Source organism: Anopheles maculipalpis, chromosome 2RL (assembly GCF_943734695.1).
Source record: "Anopheles maculipalpis chromosome 2RL, idAnoMacuDA_375_x, whole genome shotgun sequence".
Lineage (NCBI taxonomy): Eukaryota > Metazoa > Arthropoda > Insecta > Diptera > Culicidae > Anopheles > Anopheles maculipalpis.
This window is the reverse complement of record NC_064871.1, coordinates 68,893,816-68,918,491: the sequence shown is the minus strand read 5'-3', so window position 1 is coordinate 68,918,491 and position 24,676 is coordinate 68,893,816. Positions and strand designations below refer to the sequence as shown.

Sequence of the window (24,676 nt, the reverse complement as noted above, 5' to 3'; positions counted from 1 at the left end):
TGTAAGTGATGTAAAGAATAACGCATAGGCTAGGTAAAGAGGCAGTATTCTGAGGATTCTTCTTGTTTGGAGCAAAATGCATTAGGCAATCGAAGGGAGGAGTGTAAAATATGAACAATAAAATAATATCCAAGAAACGATTTACAGATTGGATCGAATATCAATTACGATACCAATTAACAGAGCTGTCCTTAAATTATTTGACAAGTCTCCATCTAGATTATTTTGGGTGCAGTACTAAGACAATTAAATTAAATTGCAAAGTGTACTTCCAGTATGATCAAAGCTTCGTTCGAATATTTTTCAAGAGTTTCTTCTTCTTTATGGCTTCACGACCGTAAAGGTCATGCTGGGCACCGAATGGGTTTCTAGACTTGCCGATACCACGTAGTTGGATAGCCAAGTCCTCAGTACGGGGGAACGGACCGAATGGAATTTGAATCCCGGGGATTTGAACTCCTGCCGTTTGAAGTCCGGCGCTGATGTCGCCTACACCGCTGAACCGCTTCCAGAGAATGAGTAGAAACATCTTGTTGTTAACACGATTTTTTATTCAATTTTTAGCCTTATCTTCTTAAATTCGGTAAATCTTTAACCACACTCAAAACACACTGGTGACATGTGCTGCGTATTGCATACATTTAAGCGTTTTTAGCAAGGAAACGAACAAATTTTGTTCTCTCTCTCTCTCTCTCTCTCTCTCTCTCTATCTCTCTTCTTCTCCCTCTAAGTGTCTCCATTTCTCTCTGTTTTCTTCATCTCTCTCGTTCTATTATTCGTGTACTTTGAACAAAAGTTGATTACACATTTGGTTGTTTCTTCTTCTGACCTACAAAATTTCATCAACCATAAGACAATCCATTTTAACAAACTAATTACAACAGTAGCACCATTAAAAATCTAAAAATGCTCATCGCACTCTTAAGCAAAAACCTGCAACAGAATCAACGCTTTTCGAAGACATTCAAAGAAATCTCCTTGGAAAACGTTAATTAATGTCACCAAAGACGGACGTTCACGAGCGCTTGCTTCACATTTCATTCGCTCGTTGGAAAAGTAGCCACTTTCTGTTCCGTTCATTTCTTCATTTCCTGCACGCACCCGTGTACAAAAGCATTGTCTCATGTTGCAGAAATCGGGAACTTAATTTCTCTTTAACAATCACCGAGAGAGTGCGCGTTTAGCAGGAGCGAATGATAAGGATAAAATTTTCATTCAATTGCAGAAGAAAAATCAAGTCATTTTACTTCTGGGAAAATGGCCACGGACGCAGCGGACGTCCGTGTTCAGCCAAGCACTTAAATGGTAACGGTTTGCGGTATGTTGTTCCACCGGTTAACTTTTCTGTAGCTCCCATTTGGTGGCGGTAGTGGACACAACAGACAGTAAAAGAAAAAACCGAAAACCCCCTTTCCAAACACTGCAACGCCGACTTTAAACGGGCTTGCGTTAGAATCTTCCACTTTTTACAATGTTCATCAACGGCTATCTTGCTCGCAGAAACTCTTAAGCCATTATTGGTCAGCTAAAATGCTGAGTGTGCTTCTACGGGAAAATCTACTCGTAAATGGAGTGGACAAGAAAACCTCAGCTCAAACAAACCCCCGCACCAAAGGTCCAAAGCACAGATTGAATCTCCCTGAAAGGGGTTCCAAATTCCCTGAAAAAATAATCCCTTTCCATACCAAACTTCATTTGCTTCCGATTTGCAAGGTGACCAAATACAATAGCAGAAAGAAAATGGCTCCCCAAAGCAGTGCTTTTCCGCGATCGTTATTGTCTGTCTATCGAGGTGGAAAAATAAACGCGACAAAGGAGAAGAAACGCACCCTCTAACGCTGGACACCAATTATAAAGTCTCGTTAAATTTTACAACTGCGTCAAGTCCATTAGTATGGATTTGGAGCTTGCTTTTAATGATAGTTTTCCCTCGCTGTTTAAGCAGCTGAAAAGTAGATTCTTCCGAATAAACGATTTACATTCTGTAAAGACAATTATGGTTGAATCATTTGGCGTAGAATAGTTTTTTTTTTAGCTTAAACAGTAAGACTAAGCTAACCTTGTTTAAACTCTTTTTTTTTTGCAATATCAGAAACAAGATTTTATATACAACAAAGTTTTATTGCGATTACGGCAGTGGCCTTTGAGATTTTAAAGAAAACGCGTCTAACAGCTTCTATGATTCAACGAATTCTTAACTCAACAAAAGCTGATTCGCAAACATTCGATAAATTCAATCTCGATCGGTTTGCGTGGAGAAGATGATGTTTAATAGCATACAAGAAATACATTGTCAGCCGCTTGATCCATTGTTGATTTATTGCTGTCTTCGTGATGTGCAATGTAAGCAACATTTTTAACGTTTTCTACGAATTGAATATTCATTCGTCTAGCAATCTGTCTAGCTAAAAAACATATTCCTATAAATCATTCCAAGCAAATTCGAAACGGCAATAACAATTGCAAAATATGCTGACAATGCGCAATAAAAGGAATTACTGAAGGAATAAGCATGCAGTGAAGTTAACACCGCACATGTGCTCGCAAGGTTTTTATTTGTTATCGAATTCCCCTTGACAAAATAATAAAGGCATGGTTATTGTTGTCTTTCCCATTAAACACGTCTACTGATGTACTGCAACAACGTTTTTAACTTATGGGTATTTGTAAGGCCATTTGATATTGCCATTTGTTTTTAAAAACAAAAACACTTTGATGCTTCTTTCTATCTTTTTTTAACGTTTTGACCGACATGCTAGAATTGAACTATAAAATTAATGTATTTCTTACGAAACCACAGAAAAAAAAGTTGATAATTACAACAGCCTTTTATCCACATGCGACCCTCGTTTTAATCATGGTCTATTTTAAATCTTTAAAACAAAAAAAAAAACATTTTAAAGTAAAATTTATGAATTTCTTATATTCATTAATTTCCATGGCTATGAATTGATGCAGAAAATGAGCAGATTTATCTTCGACTGAATGAATCTTCAATTAGTTGTTGAAATTATTCTCAAATAGCCTTTTACTGGGTTTTTTTTATGTATTTACAACCACAAGAAAGTAAAACACACTTACACGCTTCATTCCACTCCTAACGGTTATTATTGTTTTGAAGACAATAGTACCTCGTTCCTCAATATCTCTAAGTCGATAGCATTATTTTTGTTTCTAAATATATTTATGCCACAGTTTTCAAATAATTTTAAGCAATTTAGTCCACTTATCTGGTACCGTTTAACTCAGGAAGACGAAAACATGCTTAGACAAATTCTGTCCTGCAAATTTTTATTTTGAGTGTCCCTGAAACAGCTACTATGCTGCGGCTTCTCTCGGTTAATCAACTTATTTATGCTCGATTCTCGCTTTAGCTGAGCAGCTTGGGCAATTAGAATTGAGTTTCATTCTTTCTAACGATTCCCGAGTGCCAATCGTTGTTATGAGCTGAGTTTTGAATTATGTAAATAATTCAATTTTTTCTAGTTTTTTACGTTTGATTATATTACAAATTTTGCCTTTGGTAATCATTTTAGCTATTTAATAGCTACAGGGTGAGAGAGCGGTAATGATGTGATCACGGGTGGGTTGTTGGCATGCTGACTATAAGAGGAACTAACTTTCAGCTGATGTTGCTCCATCAAATATCTGTTTGCCAGCAGAGCATGGATTCTTGTGGATGGTGCATGTAAATTTAGCCCACCTCTTTATATAGATAATTGTTCAGGACTGTACGTCTATAAACATGAGAATAATTCATTATACAGCCCAATTTAGTAAGAAAAAGCCAAGACAAGAAAGTATTTTTCAAATAATTAAATGAACGGGATCGATCTCGTCTTTCCCCGTTATTGTTAAATTATTTTTAACCTTGTCGATTTTGAACGATAAATTTACCGATCTGTTTCTGGCGTTGAAAATACTTCGTGGGGAAAAAATTATTTGCAAAAACCCAGATGAATAAACACATTATAATTATATAAATCTATGCTTAATCTAGTTTATATCCTAGTTTTTCCGTATTTATCTTAGCTTACTCTATTTTTATTCTTACTTTTTTAAGAATAAAATTGTTAAAGTAAGTTGTTAATTGCATTATGTACTGTTCGATGGTATTTATGTTACACCTTCTGTGTACTGAGTATGTCCTGTACCATGGAGGAACATTTAATATAGTTTTCAGATATTTGTACTGACAGATTTGAAGCTTATTTTTGTGTGTTTTAGCGTACATTACCCAAACAGGAGGGGCGTATGTTATTGGTCTGATGAAAGCAGTATAGAGCAATAATTTGTTTGTAAACCTAAGCTGTGATCTTCTGTTTAGAGAGGAGAACAGTGCACGAAAGATTTTTTCACATTTTATAATTGTGTTTTCTGTATGATTTCTAAACGTTAAACTTTTGTCTAGTAATAAGCAAAGATACATGACATTTTCCTTCCAGTTACCGCATCTGGTGAATGACTTTATTCTTTTTAATTAATTTAATTCTTTTTAGTTATTACTGATACTACAACCACGTTGTTGCGTCCTTTAGCCGTTTTTCTTTCGATCACTTTCACGAATAGCTCTTCTCAACGAGCCACACACCATACATTTTATCACATTTGTTACAGATTTACGGTCGCGTTAACACATGAGTAAACAAATACATGCCAGTTGAACAAACACTGAATCGTAACGACAAAGCGTTACAGGAAAAATACGTTACAGCCCTATTGAAAATAAATCCTTAATAACCACGACTAAGGTTCTTTTCAATACAAATTTCCCATAGTAGTCCCTTAGTCGGGGGATTTATATCGATTTTGTCAATAGGGAAAAGAATAATTTTAAAATGTTATCTTAAAATTATTTCGGAGATTAATAAGCAACCTTGATTCGAATTAAGGGGGTTGTTACGAAGATAGCAGAAAAAGGGGCAATTAACGTTAGGAAGCGGGGATTGATCCTCGGCAGAGTAAACGAAAATGATAGAAGGAGCGTGCCAGAAGCGAACTTGTACTTTTTAATACCAAGACCAAGAATTGTTCACGTGTCATAGATTTCTGCGCAAGTGTTAAACGTCTAAATAAAGTGGACAATTTTGAACCAGAGTTGTGCAAAACAGTGTTCGATCGCTTGTTTGTTTTTTTTTCAATGTAATCGTTGAAAAAAAAACCATTTAAAAAACCATTCTTTATTTCAACAAAGTTGTTTACCTGTCTCCCTCCCCCAGGTATTTCCACACGGGCTTTCCCTATGGGGGGTTGTTCCCACGCTGCATGGTTTTTCACCAAAGAACTAATTAAACTAACTAAGTATAAATAATTAAAAACCAAGTGTAATTGCGACACCGCCAGTTGTCTTTCGATGCATACATCGCTTCTGTTATCTTCGTCCTTCACTGACGCCTGCAAGTGATGTGCTCTAAAAGCGAGGCTTCTTCCGCTGGGGTAAGCGACCGCCTCATCTCGGTATTAGCTTGAGAAAACTCGCGGACTCTGTGAGTTTCTCCAACTCTCCGACTGCTCCTGCTCCCTCGAGCATTAGCCCTACGATTCTTTCTGGACCGAATCAAATCCGCCGCTGATGGAGGCTCTCAACGGCGGCGTCTTCTTCCGGGAGGAACAGGTGGTAGTGTTCCCTCCCTGACCCTAGCTTTCCATACCCTCCGCATGTGTTCGCCTACAGCTACGTCTGGGAATGGGAGGTGGAGCTGTTCCTGCACGCTATGCCTCCGCTGCTGCCCGCAGAATATCATCTTCCCTGGCCGTCGATGCTGCTGCGACATCAGCTGCTAGCCTTTGCCGTGCACGTTCCTTCGCCCTGGTCCGTCCACGTCTGCTGCGAGCTGACAGTTGCCGTGCTGCTCGTGCCTCGTAGACCCGTCTTGTGATGTCTAGCAAGACCTCCTCTTCGCGATCGCTTATTGATCGTCGTCGAGGAGCCGATGAAATTGCGTTGGCAACAATATTTATACACATAAGTCATAATAATTTTTACGTTCGTTTCTTTATTCACCATGATCCTTCGCGTATTAAAAATACGTACATCCTCTTTCCTAACTTGTGATTGGATCTGGTCGATATCCCTCTTTCCTTAAGCTTTCGTGCATTTTTCTCGATTTCTAAATGGTACCAAGCGACGACAGTCTCTTGAACCGTTCTTAACACACGCTTAAAGTTGACTTCCTTTATTGGTTTTTATATAAGTGAGTTAGCCCGTTACAAATTAATTACAATTACAATTCTATTTTAAAAACTTTGAAACTCCTGTCAAAATCCTCAAAAGACTTACAAAATTCAATCTGCAAAACCTTCCCAAACCAATGTTTTTAATTTAATTGATTATCTCGTTACTTCGTATTTTAATTTAAATGAACACGTTCCCCAAATGCCCTGTTATTTTAAAGCTCATACCTAAACACAAACAAATCATCACGCATGGCAGAACATCATAGCCACAACCCGGCCACCCTTAAAAAGCACCGGCAAAACCACACAATCAAGTGCGATATTTAATGGCTTCATTTTGCCTTCGTGCGACACTTTCAAGTAGAACTCATGGGTATGTTTTTATTATCATCGTGACATGGTAAACTAAAAAGCACATAAAAAATCCTTCCCTGTCACCGAATGGACGGGGGAAACGTGTTTTTTGCCCTGCCGCAATGTGGCTATGATATTCACTAATTTAGAACCACCCTTCCGAGGGACAAGCGATCCTTTCCGTATTGGCAAGCACACGTACATATAGCACAGCCACGTTGAAAAAAATAAAACACCCTCACCAAGCTCACACAGTACAACGAAATGCTAGCCTTGTTTTGCTCGGTCATCGTTAGGCATAATATTTCCAGCATTTTAATCATCTGCCAGCGTTTACTTTACGATTCTTTTGGCGGACAAGTGAGCCTTCCCTCTCATCGCCCACCAACACACCACATTACCGGGGCTGACTTGCTGGTGTAAATGAAATTAGCAAAACATTCGCTCTATGTGTGACTTTCGTTGCCCCAGAGCCGGAGGAAAAACAGTCCGGATCCGGATGCTCGAGGGCAAACCGTAACTTGTTGAGTTTTACAGGTTGCTTCCTGAATATTTCATCACCGTCGCTACAGTGTGTCCTCCTTTTTTTTTGGGTTTTCCAGTGGGTTCGGCGGAGGCTTTCGACAAGCAGCAAGGCGGGCTAAAGTTCATGGCTGGCTGGTGTTGTGGTTGATGTATGATTGCAAATATTTTTTGTTGGTTTTTGATGTCATATAATTGACTGCAATGAAATAGCCACAGGATGTGAAACCGGAATCGACACTGTTTTAGAATAATTGATTTCATACCCCCGCCGGTGTTAGGAAAGCGTGTTGGCTTGTGGGAGGATTTTTTAACTGTGGTTTGAGTTGTGTGATGGTGAGATTTTTATTGCATCCATAATGCTTCTGAGGTGGAGTTTGCCTATAATTTTGGATTGGTTTAGACAAACGAATGAACCATTTAAATCTAGTCTGATTCACAATTAGCTAGTCCCATGTCAGGAAAGTGCGGTGGTAGAGAGGACAAGGACGTCGGTTTTCACACGGTAGTACCGGGGTTCAAATTTCATCTGGACCGTTTCTTCGTAGTAAGGACTGGCGAACCAACAACGATTCGATGAGCTGCATGAGCAAATCGCAAATTATATAGGAAGCAGCAAATAAATCCTTCGCACTGTTAAAAGTACTAAAGCATATTTTGCTTCTTCATAAGCCTGTGTCTGCATAAGCGTCCCTGCCAGTTAATCACAGCACCAATAAAAAGAACCATTAGCTGCTTCGAACAAACACCATTAATCTTAAGTAAAAGTGGAGCGAGAGGAAAACACAACACTCGTTGTAAAGTTTAGGATAGGACAAACCATTTTCTGTCGACAGTTTTTTAGCATTGGTTTATGTCCGATTTAAATAATATTTGGAGTTTGTTTTCTGCATCTGATTGCAGGATTGACTGAGAGAAGAATTTTTGTGTTATTTATATTTGAAGGTTTCTCTTTCATTAAAGCCTACAATTAAATTTCCAATTAATACCTATACTTTATCTTAACTTATAAACATAAAAAATATGTGTTCTCAGTACCGAAAGAATTATTGATTAGATAGAGAGTAGACGCTCCTTTCAAAAAAAATTGTATAAAATTTAGATTAAAAATACATCCACACATTGGTTGAATCTTGAACAAATATCTTGCAAAACTAACTTTTCGAGCTGTTAGTTCACAAATTTATTGATGTATTATTTGTGTATAGTTTTTATTATTTATTTATTATTTATTTATTATGCATTTATCATTTGACAAAACGGCGCAAGCCGTCATACTTAAAATAAATAAAATAAAAATTTATTTATTTTTACAATGAATCATTAAGCATTTTTTTGGCTTGCAAAACTATCTTAATTTAACGTAATTGACAAGAAGAACATTAACGAAACGAAAAAACATATTCCAAAATACTTTTACAGAGAACAATAAAAACCATAAATGAAAGACAGAAAAACAAGGATTCAATTTGAACAGGAGTTGGTTACGAAACTGAAATTGAAGCCGTTGATTTCGTGTTAAATTACGCTTATGTTTTTATGTTAACATTTATCTTATGTTGGAAACTATCCGACTCTAGAATGTCAACTGTATGGTATGAGATTTGAATAACAACTGTTCGGGTTGAGCCGCTAATTCCCTTTTTATACACCTTTTTGCATATATTTTGTTGGGTGAAAAGAGACCGCAATGCAAGGAATCTTTGCGCCTACAACGATGCGTAAACAGCCTAATACTTGCGAATTGTTTGCGATCGGCACCGGTACGCTTTTATCTTCCTTACATCCGGTTACATCTTTCTACAAGTGGTTTGTTATGTACATTATGTGTTATGGAAATGTCCAGCACGTACGGGAAAAATAAGATATAAAAGGGAAATAGAGTGGAAGTGGAACCTAGGCTATGTTTGGGACAGTGTGACATAGCTTAGGCCTAAACAGCCTAGTGTTGCGATCAGGCTAATGCTAGTGTTGAGGTCAACTGCGTTAGATAGAGTAAGGTATGAAGTTATAATATTTGATAGAGGATCGTTTGAACCGAATTTGGTCAATCTACATACGGAGCTCAATAGTGGCCGTGGTCCCTGAATTCTACTAGGAACCGCTGATGAGCATATGAAAAAAAACGCACTGTGCCATCATTCGCCTATGTTGAACGGATTTCACACATACACCTGAGCCTGTATCCTGAAACACCTAAAGTGTTGTATTTTACGATAGAGTATTTGAAGCCAAATCATCTACATCTTAAATTGTTCCAGAAGCGTTGAAGTCAATCCTTCAAAGAAGAAACGAAACGTAAACTTGGCCTCAACTGAACCATCAATAATTTATGCTGTCGCGGCTTCTAGTCCATTTTTTTTGCGATAGGAAAGACAGCCGATCGTATTAGATCAAGAAAGCACAATTTTACATAATATTGTATGGTAGTTCCGGAGGTTCAGGCACCAGCGCCGGGCTTTTAGGTGCAAGTTCGTGGTTCAAATCTCTTCCAGACTGTTTCCCCGTAGTGAGGATTGACTATCCATCTACGAGGTATCGGGACAAGTCTAGTAAGCCCTTCATTGACCGGCGTGACCTTTGAGTTCGTAGAGCTAAGTAGTAGAAGAAGAAGAAGAAGACAAAAGAGTGTAAGCTATTTTGCGGAAGGGAAGACAATCGTTTTTTGTCAGACCACGAAAAACATCAACGCATAACGTCTTTAAGGCAAGACGCGTGCTAAATAAACTATAAAATGTATTACTATTTATGAGCTAGAACGGGAGCACTTCAAAAATAAAGGATTATGCAATTAAAGTAATGCAAACCTGTGATCCTTTATTGAAAAACCTTTTCTGTTTCACATTTTCCATAATTTAGTTGTTACCTGATCCAACGAATCACCTGAACCCTCATCGCCTTCCTGTGCACGATCGCACTAATGGCCGATGAGTTCGAAAAGTTCTTCTTCATTCGCTCCATTATAAAGCACCAGAAGGCGTGTTCTGCAGAGCAATGAACCTTGGCCACGTGTATGATACGTATTTTATTTCATGATTCAAAACCCATCTCTTCTCAAGGGATCGCGCACTCTCTCCCAAAAGTAAAAAAAAAAAAGCGAACGTTACGTCCAGTTTTGCACACGGTACGATGAATGATTTATAGGCGTTATTGCAAAAAGTAAACCCCATCAAGCATTTATCAAGCATACGCGCGCACAGCTACTGGTAGAAGCGGGTTCACTTGGGTAGAGGATAAATTCGGGATCAATAATTTTCATCTCACCATTGACGGACGGTTCTGGGTTGACCCGAAACCCCACCATATCATGGTCCTGTGCGCTGCGAGTCAAACATTTTCTCAATCATTTTCGAGCGTTATTCGATTCTGAAGGGTTTTCTCGTTTTTCATGATGCGCTGCTACTTGTACGGTGGTTCAGTTTTGGGGAGAGCAAAGAAATGGTTTATGCGATGGTAGAATATTTTCAATACTTGCAAACGAGTGGAATGTAAACGATAGGCAAACAATTTTACCCAAAAGCACACGCACGCACAGAACGTTCTCAACGATACGGTGTGGACGAGTGTTTCGTCGTGGGGTATTCATACTAGAAAATCTACCGAGTTTGAAGGAAGCAATTTCATTTTTCACCGATCGAATATTGGTAGTTTCCGCTTGTGGAAAAAATGATATTTTTGTTGGGGTTTTCATCGCGTTTTTTTACACGCCGTTGAGCTGTACGTTAACGCTTCAAGTGTTTGATTTCGGCTACCATATTTGGTGGTCATTTTGGCTGGCCGTCTGTAGGTCAGTTCGCATGCTCATCGCCCGATTGCATCCGCTGCAAACCGATGCATTCGTGGCATTTAGTAATGGATTCAGCGCTGGTCGGTTGGTGTGCCAGAAATGGCAAAAAAAACATGAGAAAAGAATTACATCCAACCAGAACAAAACTGTCAACCGCTCGCGCGAAAACCGGCAAACACACAAACACATACACCAAAAAATGTTATTTATGAGCTACAATATGACATCGGAAACCGAGCGCAGTAAAACATGCAGCGCGAGCCGAAACCTGCTACCCCCTACTCGGTAGGTCACAAAATCAAACCATTTGCCACTGTGCTATGGGCCTCGGCAGGATGCTGCTGATGGTGGATATTCTGCCGTTTTTTTCCCCCCTATTTTCTGATGTAAAAAAGAAACAAGCTAGCTGAAAGGGATGCGCCGCCTGGTATGTGGTGACGCGTTTGGTGAGGTTGGTGAGAAAAAAGAATGTGAATCTCTTCCGGCTCACAGTTACCGCCATCACACGTTTGCTTCCCGGTACCATTGGATGATTGGAAAAGTAATAAAATTTTAATCGAATTTCATTGTTCCGGCATCGGAGCCTGGGAAGTTGTGCGAGCACAGAGCAACAAAAAAAAAAGTAAAAACGGCTAGGCGGTTGCAGCGTTATCACTATTGACCACTAAGTGACACTAAAACGGTTGGGTTGCTTCAGTGACCGATGTTGTCTGTGGTTTTGCACGATGGTATGCAGAATTTTGTAGCGGCAGGCAGGCGCACCAGAGAGACAGAAAAAAACGGTACAGCTAGAGATATGATTTAATTTGTCATGCCGATTTAATGTTGCCGCATAGTGGAGTGTACCGAAAAGTTCTACCAACTGATGGGTGATCGGCGTGTAAAAATGGTTTGATTTATGACGGAAGGAAAAATGTGATACTGCGAATTGGAGAATTTTAATAACAAATACGACAATTCTAACATTAAAATGCAGATAAGCAATACAACTTGACAACTATTTATTAAAAGTTAATTACAAAAAATAATCGTTAGAAAACAATGATCGAGAAGACGAGAAAGTTGATAAATGGAGCATGGATTGGAGGGAAAAAAAGCCAATATAGTTAGTAAAAGATGGACGAATGATGGAAAAACAGAAGAGGTCTGGCGTGAATACGATCTTTAGAAGGATGAGTGATAAGCGTGAAAGATAGAACATCAATATCATTTAAGAGGAGGTCTGTGATACAACGTGCTCAGATGTGATAATTTCTTAATACCTTTTTTTGCTGAGTGTCTTCATTCAACGTTCTCCGTTTGCGTTTCGTGTGCACGGGCTAAGAGGTCCCTCGTTTGGGAGGATAACAATCTCAAGCGGCTGAAAAGAACGAAATCCGCGATGCTCCGCATTCATCGATGTGCAAGAACGACCCATCTTCTTCTTCTTGGCCTGATCAAGATTGAGCACGTCGCGTCGACATGGCCAGGTCTCCAATTAGTTTTCAGGAAACTCGGTCTAGGGCTGACGCCAGTTCTATTCACGGCTGCATCCGATCTCCGACAGGTTAGACTCCACTTGATCCAGCCAACGAGCTCGCTGTGCTCCTCTACGCCTTGTGCCGAACGGGTCGCTGACGAGCACCTTCTTGGTGGGACATGAGTCCGGCATCCTCATCACGTGCTCCAGCCAACGTAACCTTCCGCCTTTGACTACCGTCAGGATATCAGCACCGCCAAACAGCTCAGCTAGCTCGTGTTTCATTATCCTCAGGACTCAGGACAGAATTACAACCAGCCGACCCTAACATGGAGAACAGACGTTAGTTAATGCTCAGTGTATGTTTTGTAGCTGACTTGATCGGCAACGAAATAGATGCTCCAGCTCTCCTTAGCTCCGTTAACTATTTTGCGCCCTCTAGGAGTCTAATGCAGCGAGACATAGTCCGGGCTGTTCGCTTCAGGACTACTTTTGGTCAATCGGACCCAGTGAACGCAATGTGTATCGTACTTAATGTAAACTTCAACATGTTTGAATTTGACATGTCTTAATCTGCGTTTCGTGAGCGTCTACGTATGCGCCCAACATTGTTCAATTCGTCTCTTTAGATTATCACTCTGTTAGTTAAAAAGACACTTTTCATAAAGACACTTGTATGTCCGATGAAATCAATAAATAATAATAATATTAATAATTAATTCAATGGACTCTAATCGAAGAAGGTAACTGTAACGAACGAGTTGTTGACGAATACCTTTCTGATCTGATCTGACCACAGCTATCTCCTGGTTCTCAACTAGCAGCGTACTTTTACCTGCGTTCCGTGTGTTGCTTAAGTCTTCTGTACAAAAATACCGGATTTCGCTTTCTACGTTGTTGTTCAAAATTACGATCGAACCGAGTTACTCCTTGCGAGTCTCCTTGCAGTGAATTCACAGCCTCATGCAAGCAGGTATTTTGTCTTTAAGACCTCAATTATCCATTAAATTCTATAAGCCTCGTGTTTCAATCGGCTTTAAGTTCACTGCAGATGACAGTCCAACGACAGTGAGAATAGACGTACAACGTTCCTCTCTGCTCTGGAGGTTCAATTATTCAATTAATGGGTTCCCGATGAGCCGTGTCTCTCAAGAACCTGACGTAGGAGTGACACTTGACACTTTGCGAGCTTGGTCAATTCGGCTTATCGGACACTTGGACTTATCCGAAAACTATCCTCGGTGTTCTCCGACCCTCAATGCTTAAGAACGCTATTTTGTGGCCTTGTTCGACCTAGACTTGATTATGCGACTGTTGCATTGCATGCATTCCTTTAAGTACTTTCACGACCGCCTGATTTGAGAGGATGTAAAAACTTCTGACTCGCGTTGCGATTAGGATCATTTTTAGTCGATCTCTCGTTGAACTACCACCCTACTCAACTCGGTGTCAGATTTTGGACCATCCCTAATTGAAATCGAAGAGTTTCCAGGCCCAAGCTGGATTTATTGCTGAATGATTCTTGGAGTGCGTCATCTCTCATTTCTGTGTCCCATCACAGTCTCTTCGTTCTCGTCCACCATTAATGATTCCTGCGCGCCGCATAGTATTTGGCTAAAACGATCCACAGTTTTGTTGTTTACATCATTTCAAAGATTTTGCTGACCATTTTTACTTTGGCTTCGCTCTGTTTTCTTTCCGTTCTAGATTTTCTTCCTCTTTTAGTTCTTCATGTCCCTCCTATTCTAATTCTTTACTCTTTTCATCGATCCTGGCTCAGTTCTTACTCTGGCTGCTTTAGTTTACCATCGTTTTTAATTTTAAAATTAGCTTAAATTTATGATGGTATAGCCCGGTAGACAAACAGTTTTATTTATAAAACAGTAGCAATGACATTAAGGACAGAGCAAGGATTGGCCAAGTTCTCACAACATCACATTAAAACATAAAGCTTGTTTGAATAGAGCAATTGTGATTAGCGGATGTATGAGGAAGCAACATTTTGAGACCTTCTGGAAAAAGCAGAACACATTACGAAACCTTAAATTAGCTTTTTTTCACTAGTAATACATGCATCAAAACAGCGTTTGGCGTTCAGTAGAGCAAGAGGTAATTCCGTCAAAGGCAACGTTAATATCTGTTACATTTTGAAATGGTTGTCACAATTTTCGGAAAACATATTTCACTCAATTTTTAAAACATACTCAATCACCGAGCTGTAACCAACAAACTCCACTCAAACATTCACCCATTACGAGAAACCATAACTAAGCACATTTATTTCACCACAACCGAATCGTACGTACGATCCATTCATCTTTTAAAATATGCTAATGATTGCATAAATTCGACACAATCTTCATATCTGCCAGATCTGTCCAATCATAATCATTTCGCTTCCCGCATTTCTCTTCGGCTATTCTGGAGTTCCGGCATTGGAAAGGTCTACCGAGGGACAGCAAATGAATGCTACGGCTCAGTAACTCGACTGAAATACGTTTTACGGGGATCCAAATCTCCGTAAAGAAAAGGGGAAGCCAATGTTAATAATTCACCAGTCCAAAAATGGGGCCAATATAGTGGCTTCCTTCAAAAACTTAACAACCCTTCCCACGCTGATGGTAGCTCGTTCGTCTGACAGATTGTGAACATGAAACTAACCGGACGCTGGCAGGATTTGTAGATTTGCGTTGACGGATAAAGGCAACAGTGAGGACCGCAATGGAATGGAGCGAGAGAGGGTGCAATTTCTCTATTACTGTTCACCATTCCAAGGCCATTTCTGAGGGTGAAATGGAATGGTTTGAAATAAATCTCATTTCGTGATTTTAGAGACAATCGCATGAATAATAGAAGGACAGCCCCAATTGTGCCCCACTCTACGTTTTGCATGTTTCGATCGACCGATACAGAGGTCACACCGGGTAGCATGAGGTCGGATAGTGTTTGGGGGCCCTCTTTCTCCCTTTTCACTCTTTCCATCCACGAAAAAGTCAATTCCCGGGGAAGGCATTATCCTTTCCATCAACCGGCATTATACATCACCACTCCAGCTAGGGATGTCCTTTTCCTTTGCGAATCCCTTTTCTGCCCTCTCAATACCTCACACAAACCACACACTCAATTCGTAACTAGAACCTAGGTTTGTGAATAAGTTGAGAAGTATGTGGCGAAATTGCCTTTGCCGTTAAGCTTTAGATATCTTATCCCATTCATCGCTTCGCATGCCTACCGGAAAAAGCAGAGAAGCTCATTTCCATTTCTGGTTTTTGGAAGTGAAAATATTCTCCTAATGTTGATTACGTTCACCCCCTTCGGGTAGGGTTGATTGTAATGTGAAGAGTTTCTCATTTCACTTTTTCCACCCGAAGGCTTCCATCCTAGTGTTTCAATCAATGGTCGGCAAATTGCAAAGAATAAAAAAATGTGACTAACACAATATGGCTCGCTTTTTACCAGCTTATCCAAAGGAGTTGCTGCCAAGGGATAGTATTTGCTGTGAACAACCACCGAATCGAAAGCCAATCTTTTGCGAGTGATGAGTGGGAACGCTTTCTGATTTTATTTACACTACTCCTTCTATTTTCTGCATTATTCAAGATGACCTACCAATAGAGTAGTTTTCCCTGGAGGGCTTAATATTGCGTCCGATTCGTCAAGTGTCCGCCCAGCATGGCTTCGGACACGCGACAAGCAGCAAGATGAGTACGGGATGTAGATGAGTTCCGTCGCACTACAGGCCTTTTTTCCGGGCAAAAGCAAAAGATGCCTTTCATTTATCAGCCGCCCCACGCATGCAGCGCTTAATGGTCAAAGCCTTGAAGCCGTTCATTCGGTCGTAGGAAGAGGGTTGAACTATAATACACGCCACCGAAATACGAGTATGTGAATCGTTTTTGGCGATGGCGATGTGACCGGAATGTATTAAGCCGCGTGAGCACGACCCTCACGTTTCGAAGGGAAATTTTTAGTCGGGCACACCCAACCCACGGTGTACGTAAGGGTCGGTTCTATTAAATAAAATAACTTTTCACCATTTCCTCACCCAACACCCGGAAGGTTTCGCTCGAGAAGTCACGTCCATCGTCGAGGTCATCGGGATGGTGTTGGGCCCTACCAAACTCCCTTGAGGGAATCGGGCCTGATCTGTGCTGTTCCTTTTTTTCTTTCGATGGTGTTATGTGAAAATTATATTTTCCACATTGCACTCACTCTCTCGCTCATTCGCATTGCTTGTCGAAAAACAGAAAATGACCAAAGGATCGTACGGGTGGCTCGAAGGGATGGCATGGACACGCACCGCATTCATGTTCGGGTGACTCGAGGGCTTGTCTTGAGAGTAAACCGAATCCCCAAAGGGGTTTCATGGGCATAGGAGTATATCTACATTAGAAAGGCAATTTTTTTACGCAAAAAAATCAATGGTCGAAGATAATTTGACGAGTAACTGTGTTCTCGAAAGATTGTTATGCTTATCGATGGAACGATTTTTCTCAGCAGGATTGAAATGAGCAAAACAAACCATTCCTCTGCCAACTCGAACAATAACACGTGTAAACCGAGCTAAAATCATTCGAATAACCGTGTGTGTTTTTATATGGACAGGTTAATGTGCTTGGAGGGTATAATAAATGTACCAGTGATCCATACGGACAAGTATGTGTGATGAATGTAGATGAGCTGTTCCTGTTTTAATGTCAGTTGGGACTTCAGGGAGTTTTCCATCAGCAGATTTGGAACGGGACTCTAGGCTGAATTGTCCAATGGCGTGGAATTGACTGATTTTCTGTGGTAGTAAAAACATCGAAGCACCAGAATGATGCTCTTTCACGAAGCTGCTATAGCTGAATTCAGAAAACAAGGTGCATTCAGGCATCTTCCATATTTTCATTATGGCTTTTGTCCGTTAGAATGATAATTTGAAAGTTGATTAAACATTCGACATAACTTTCCATTTTAATGCATATGAAATTAGGCACAATAGACGCGAGTTTTTTTTATTTTCTGGACCCTGATCTATGCCGTACCTGACCAAATGTGTGAATAAAACTAAGAGTGAGAGAGAGAGAGAGCGAGTGATATAGAGAGACGGTGCTAGCTACCGTGCTAAAACACACCTCTGATTGTCGTCTGCTGATAAGGAAACCCCGACGGAATGTATTGTCTGCGGGGCCATAGTTTGCCGTATGTAGCTGAGATAAAATCAGTAGAAATTGGTCGCCTTTAGTTTGCTACGTTTTATGCGACTAGGAAGGTGTTTGCAAATCGTTCGCATTTGAATTTCATCAACGGTTTGTGAGTTCACGCTGTTTAGTTAAAGGATTCTTTTCACGAACTGTGTTTGTTGGAAGCTCTGGGAGGTATGATTTTGAACTAGGTACTTGGCTCTTTCGAAGTTAATTTAAATTCAAACTATTCTAATTGAAACCATTCGCGTTGATTAAATACGCTTCAACAATTTTGGAGAAACAATGAAAGTATTTTAAAACTATTGAAACCAAAACTGACTGGTGCTTGAATGTTTAAATTGATATTATACCTGATTTCATGATCCATAGTCCAAAAGCACATGATAAAACAATTTAAGACTTTAAATTGACATAACTGGAACAAACCACGACTGTTTTAAACTGAACGTAAAAACATTTTTTGAGTGTTTACCAAATGACTTGAATTTATTCTATAGAAAAAATATATTTTTCGAAACATCAGAGATTAGTTTTAATCATCGAATAATCAAACTAATTTTTAACTATAGATGATAATCAACAAAACATAATTCAAACACAAAAAAAAAAACGAAACATGGCGTGCCATAGTGCTACAAACCCTCAAACATTCCCAAACACGTTCTAATAATAATAAAATCCAATGTAAAATTAAACGTACAACTGTAACGAAATGCTTTCTGAATACACATTTTTCCATTGTCACTAGCAAATAGTGGTTTCTTTGCATTGCACAACATAAGCATAATCGTTCAACCAAGGCACGTAAACAAAAGTAAAAAAGAACATTACTTCTTGGTGTCGGTTCCGAGCATGAAAATGTAAATCGCAACCCCCGTAAGGAATCGATGACCATAGCAGAACAAAAAAAAAAGCAATCATCCATGCATAAAACCAGAGCGCCCCTGAGGGTGTACGGGCTGGGCAAAGGAAACCCAAACACCAAACGGATAAGAGATGCACAACGTGCACACCGACTATTCCCACACGACTTATTGGCAGAACCACCCAGGCTGGACACCAACCGTTGCTTTCTATTTCCACTCGCAGCTAATGGAAACTATCATTTGTTTAAGAGGCAGCTCGAAAATGTTCACTTCATGCTGATTTACATATTGTTTTTCCCCCGTATCACACGCGCTGTGAGGTGTACTGTTCAATCGTATTTACACCAGTAGGAGCACAAAGCAAAGGAAAGGAGATAGCAAAAGCAGAAAACCCCAAACACCAACACTTTCTCTACTGCAATGGCTTATTGCAGCAAACGTTCACTTCCGTGCTGGTTTGACAGTGGAACAGAGATAAATTGTATCGTTGTTTAACGCTTGCCTGCTTGTGGTTGCTGGCACGGGGTGCGTCAACGGATGGAGACGCCTGGTACCTCATGGAAACGGTTGATCATGGAGACGCCTGGTACTCCACGGTCGATCGAGCTGGAGCCACAAAACGAATGCCGGGTAGAGTTTGTCTTTTTTTTGCCTTTGCTCCCGCACTCGTCTTTCTTTGCCGGAGGAATGCCGATCGAGGATGGCAATAGTAGTCACAGTGCGCAGTTGTAAAATATATCCTCCTAAGAATGGACGAAAGACGACCATATAGAAAGCACAAAAAAGGAGCTCGTTGCTGAACTGAAACCCAGGAAACAGACGTCGAGAGTAAGCACAGAGAAATGCAAATTATTTCCTGTTTTCCACTACACATTCCTATTCGTATGCTTTCCGTTCGGCTTTGGCATGGTATTTTTATCAGCCTGGACCACCAGAAGTGGTCAGTTTTAGCTTATCTCCATCGAAATCATGTTCGTAAAGTTGTAAGTTCGGTATTCTTCACTGTAGACATGCTCTAATCGTATGCTTTCTTTCGGTTGGTTTGTATTTCAGATCGTTGGTGCAGGACTCTTTGCATTTACCATCTTTATTCGAGCTGAGCCTGGGTTCGACGAGTGGATCGCCATATTGGAGGTGTATGAGTACTACATCGGAGTTTACATTTTGATTGCTGCTGGAGCATTGGTTATGATATTCTCATTCCTTGGCTGCTGTTCAGCACTGATGGAACATTCATCTGCACTGTATCTGGTAAGTATAACTAAAGCAAAGCTTATATTTCCTACTCTATATTGTATGAAGAGACCTGTCACGTTCATTATTGCGCTGTTAAGCTAATTTATCATCTATGAAACGGATTCAATGAACACCTTTAGATATATCATTGTAATTCAACAACCTACCCCCTTTGTGACTGCATCCCCCCCAACACTAAGGTCTGATATTCTGAACGTTCACGCCATGACGTCTTCACGACAAAGGCACTCCAATGATGGGGCAAAAACATTACCCGGCATAATGCGGATTGGCGACAGGACTTTGTCCTGTTACTGACAGCTCTAATGAAACTTGGCCAGCGCTGGATGCGCTCAATCATCCCACGCCTGTCTTCGATTCCTGTGAATAATGGATACCCGCGAACGACTGCACGCCATCGGTCCGGGACTGTCACACTGGATTGTCCAGAGTTCCAGCTGCTTTTCTTTTCCTGTCGGTTAGATCGTTCGTTCCCAAGTTTCCTTCCCCGATTATTTGCGGTCAATGTAAGCGTCCTCGTGATTTCTCGGGAAACTTTGATCGAGGTTTTGGTTTGTATGTGTGTCCCTTCGACGAAGGGACAAACAACTAATCCGGCTCGGACGGTCAACAAAACGTGACCGTGACATGTGCTGGAACTCGGATCGGTTTGTCAGTTGCAGGTGAAATGCGGGGAAAAGAAAGCGATTGAAAGTTTCATGCCACGCAACCGTACAAGATTTCTCGAGACCTCTGCCTTCTTGCAAAGGGGTTTACCACAAATCCTCAGTGCAGGGAAATTATAACTTACACAACATGACACTTCGGTGTCAATTAAAGCATGAATAATGTAGCGCCATTCAAACTGGCGTCAACTTCTTCGTTCATGAATACTGCAAAAACCCGTCGTGACTTTTCTACTGGAACAAAGAAAACCTATCCCCGCTCCATTTCAGGTCTTGTTTCCCAGGAAGGCACGCTTGCAGCTGACAGTTTTCGGGCAGCGTTCCTGCCGGACCGGTTCACGGGGCAAAACCAATTTCAATAATCATCCAACCGAACTAACCGGCGATGGCGATGCGTCTCTATAGAGTGTTGCGTTCACCAGAATTTTCTTGGCACCCTGTGTTTTGTTATGACAATGGACACTCCTTCTCCTCTTCCTCCTCCCTCCGGCAAACCTCCCGTTTCCCCTCCATGCCTTCGATTGTTGGTTCGTAAGCGTTCCGTTTTTATTTTCGTCCCTTTCCTGTATTATTAAAACCTTTTGCCGTATTTCTAGTAGAACCAAACTCCCAATCCAGTAAAGATTACAATCTCAACTGCAGCGAAATCGGACGCGGCCAAACGTATAACTTTAATTGCTTTCAGTAGTGCGCACTTGCTATCTCGGGTGTAGCGTACTGGCCGGGCACCGGAAGTGCAGAACTATAATGAACCTCACTGACAGTGGTAATGGGCGTGTTTGTACGTGCGTGCAGATGTCATTTCCGGTCATTGTTTTATTTAAGTTGGCGTGCGTTTTTTTTTTTTGTTCCTTCTTATCTATACAGCTCCTTGTATCCCATCGTTATCCTTGGCGTCAGTTCAAACAAACTGTGACGCAATTGTCGTTAGAGTAAAGAGCTCTTGACTTTATGATTGTTCTGTCATGATTGCATTTTTCTTTGGAAGTATTCGTTCCGATTGTCTTGCAGATGTAAAACTGGTCCATTGTCATTACATTGTATGTGAATCGATTTACATATTCTTTGATTCTTTGATGTGTGGATGAAGACAACAAGTGGAACAGCGATTAATAGTCCGTTTCACTAAAATGCTTGCATGTTATCATCTGGATGATGACTATAATCGATCCATTTCGATGTTCAGATTGACAAAATCGTTCGTTTTTTTTCGTCTGTGAAACGCCCAAACAAACCTTCTATTGAACTTGCACTCCTTCAGTTGAATCCATCTACTAATTAAATTAAGCTCCATTCTCCTCAGTCTCAACCACAACCTTTCCTGAACTTTGGTGCTCAAATTAATTTAACCACATCTAGTGTCAATCAACCTTGATATGCCCGAACACGCTATGGCTCTTAATCAATTATCATTAATTAAATGACTCCAGGAAACGGCTCGCGCATCGTTGCTACTGTGCAACGCATGTGCCTTCGAGTTTTATTTACATAAATCGTAAATTGTATTCCGGTAATTTTCTAACAACAGTTTGAAGGGTTTTTACTTTTTGTTTTGAACACACATTGGCACCGAACTTTGTCTGATCAAAACAGCAAAGCACAACACATCCATTCTACGATGGTATCGATCGAATCGAAGGTAAAATAGTTGATAAAATCGACCAAATTTGTCATCCGGATATGCTTTCGATGCATTTACATTGTCTGTACTGTATTTGCATTGGTATTTAATCAAAGATGCATGTTGGAATAATGCAAGGAGCAACCGATCCAATTCCTTTTTCCCAGATCCCTACAATAATCCTTGCGCTGGAAGTGCTTCTTCGCTCCTGCTTACGTTTTGCAAATGTGCTTTTGTTTTCAATTCCAATCCTGGCAGACAATCCGCAGACAAAAAACACCCACAAAACAGAGTTGTTGCCATTGCACGTTGTCAGTATTCGTTTCCCGAAATCGTTTCATTTCGAACAGGGATTTTGTGTTTGTCGTTTCGTTGACATCGCTTCCTTCGTCCTGCGCTCAGTGAATCGGATTTGTGTGTGTGTATTGCTTTTGGGGAGCTCCTTTTGAAGGAACGTTTCCTCCAACATGGAATTTGTCTCTCAAAGCTTTTGCTTTCATTTTTTCCTACCCACACGTGCCTGCCCGCATCGACAGATTTTGTGTGAGATTTGAGGCAAAATTTTGGTATGCAAAATGTTTTGTCTCGGCAAAAACTTTTACCAACCGATTTCGGAGTTACATTCAGCGTTTGATGTGATAGAAGCCACAGAACAAGCAGTATTAGAGATGAAGTGTTTTAAATTTATGTTCGTGTGTTGTTGGTTTATGAGTGTGTGTGAGAGAGATTGAAGCTGCTTGGGTTTGGAGTTAACCTGAGCCTATTGTAATTCTAATGTAAAAGTTCATCTACCAGCCTTATGTATATCTGCTTTGTGTGGTGTAGCGTGATGACCTCCCCCCCCCCCCACCCCCCCTTTAGTTCGGCCATCCCGTTCTGTTATATTATTTTTTCGAGCAAGTAAGCAGCTTCAATGTTTATCAATATCTCTTCCACTTGAGGGATGTTTTGCTTGGCTGCAACCAAACCCCAAAATGTAATGGGTTTGTCGATTAAACAGTTCAAGCTCAAGTGAAAGGATTTTATGCATGCATTTTGCATATCTGCAATGCATAACATTCATTCCATCAATGTAATGCAAACTTTCTCATTTGAATGGCCGCACCACAAGTGTGTAAAACATATTGTAGAGAAATTTAAGGACGTGCACAATTCAAAGAGAAACTTTAAAAGTCTTCAATAATAAACAACTACCGAAAATTTCAAGTTAACTTTAACATAAGTACTTCAATAGAGAATTCAAAAAAAAAATCTTTAAGATCGATTTTTTTTTTCAGATGATCCCTTTCAATTAAAAATATAATTTCTGAAGCCAAAAATTACGAAGTCCTCACGTTAAATGGATTAGGTTCAAGTCTAAACATCTACTTTAATAACGTCCCTTTAAATTTAACCACCTCTCCTTCTTGATGTGTTCGCTTAATGAGGAATAGAAACCCTTTGAACGGCTTCCTGCTGCAGCTGCATGTTGCGCCCAAACCCAAACCTGTCATTCGTTGGGTGTCATCTGTGCAAACACACGCAAACATTACCCGCACGCAATAGATGTAGAACGCCCCACTCTAAAACAAGAAGTATCGTCTGACCGGACGAAGCATCGGTTTTGAAGAAAATAAACACTACATGCCCTTTCACCTTCGCCAACGCTTCAACCCTAATCTTAACCACAGCGGGAAGTTTTCGACCAAAGAAAGTCAAACTTGCTTTCCCGCAGCCAGATAGAATGTAAGCCAAAGGACCATTGGTTGTTGCGTCTGCAAAAAGGATAAACAAGCTGATTATATCATAAACTCCAACTGCGTCTCCCCTACCATGCCCGAACTGTCAACTCTGTGCCCGAATGCCCCCTGAGTTAGCCTGTGGTTTCCACAATTTACACCGGCCGACCATCGGTCAACCATTGTTCGGCTGTTTGTCGGTTGGTTCATTTGTTTGTTTGCCTTGTTATTTGATTATTTGCCATTGGGGAAATATTTCGCAGGCACCGCAAACGTCAAAGTTGAACTGACTTTTCCCTGTGCAACACGGTTCGTGGTATCGTTTTGTCCGGTGATGTTAAGATTTTTCCTCAATTGTGCTTCTTCCAAGGGAAAGCCTGCGGGAAAGATCATGGAAACTGAACATAGCTTTAAGCTTTTGTCGTCTTTAAAGGAATTCAAATGCAATGGACAATTTTTGACAAACAATTTATTGGGTTCTACCTTTCCATTTCAAATATGAGCACTCGAAAACTGTTATATGAGTTTAAAAAGTAATATATAAGTTTGTAAAATCTTCACATAGCTAGTGAAAGTTGCCATATATCAAATGCTAGATGAATATTTGAAAACGTCCCGGTTCGCACGGCACATCGATGCAAGAAACCAACATTCGACTACGCTCTGTCCTCATAAAACGTCTTCCACGAAAAACGAACAAAACATAACCCAACAATCGGATTGCAAATCGCTTCAGTGATTCCCTTCGATAGCGGTGTAGTTCAAGTGCTTCTTTCCAATTCGATGCATGAATTTACAATTGATTGCAAAGATCAAATGGATGTTTGTTTGGACAGTCTTCCAGCACGTACCAGATGCTATAATATTTCGAGAAACCAACAAAATAAGAACGAAAGACATGCTAGCACTCCACCCCAAAACTTCACTTTCTCAGATGAATAAAAGTTTTCTGTTTAGCCAAGCTTCCTAGACCTCGGGCAGCATAGGAGAACATAAGATTGCGCAAGTATGCTATTTTTTGAAGCTCACCAGACATTACATTGACTTCATTGTATAAATAA

General features: G+C 40.4%; 2 protein-coding genes across 6 annotated transcripts in view; one reads left to right on the top strand and one right to left on the bottom strand.

Annotated features, from left to right (window-relative positions):
- The window catches only part of LOC126556291 (clathrin light chain), a 358,662-nt gene that overhangs the window by 37,948 nt on the left and 296,038 nt on the right, over nt 1-24,676 (bottom strand). The window lies entirely within an intron of this gene.
- The window catches only part of LOC126556287 (tetraspanin-2A), an 86,364-nt gene that overhangs the window by 50,057 nt on the left and 11,631 nt on the right, over nt 1-24,676 (top strand). The window contains exon 3 of the mRNA XM_050211524.1: nt 19,408-19,605. Within this exon, the coding sequence (XP_050067481.1) occupies nt 19,408-19,605 (198 nt within the window). The remainder of the gene's footprint in view (nt 1-19,407; nt 19,606-24,676) is intronic.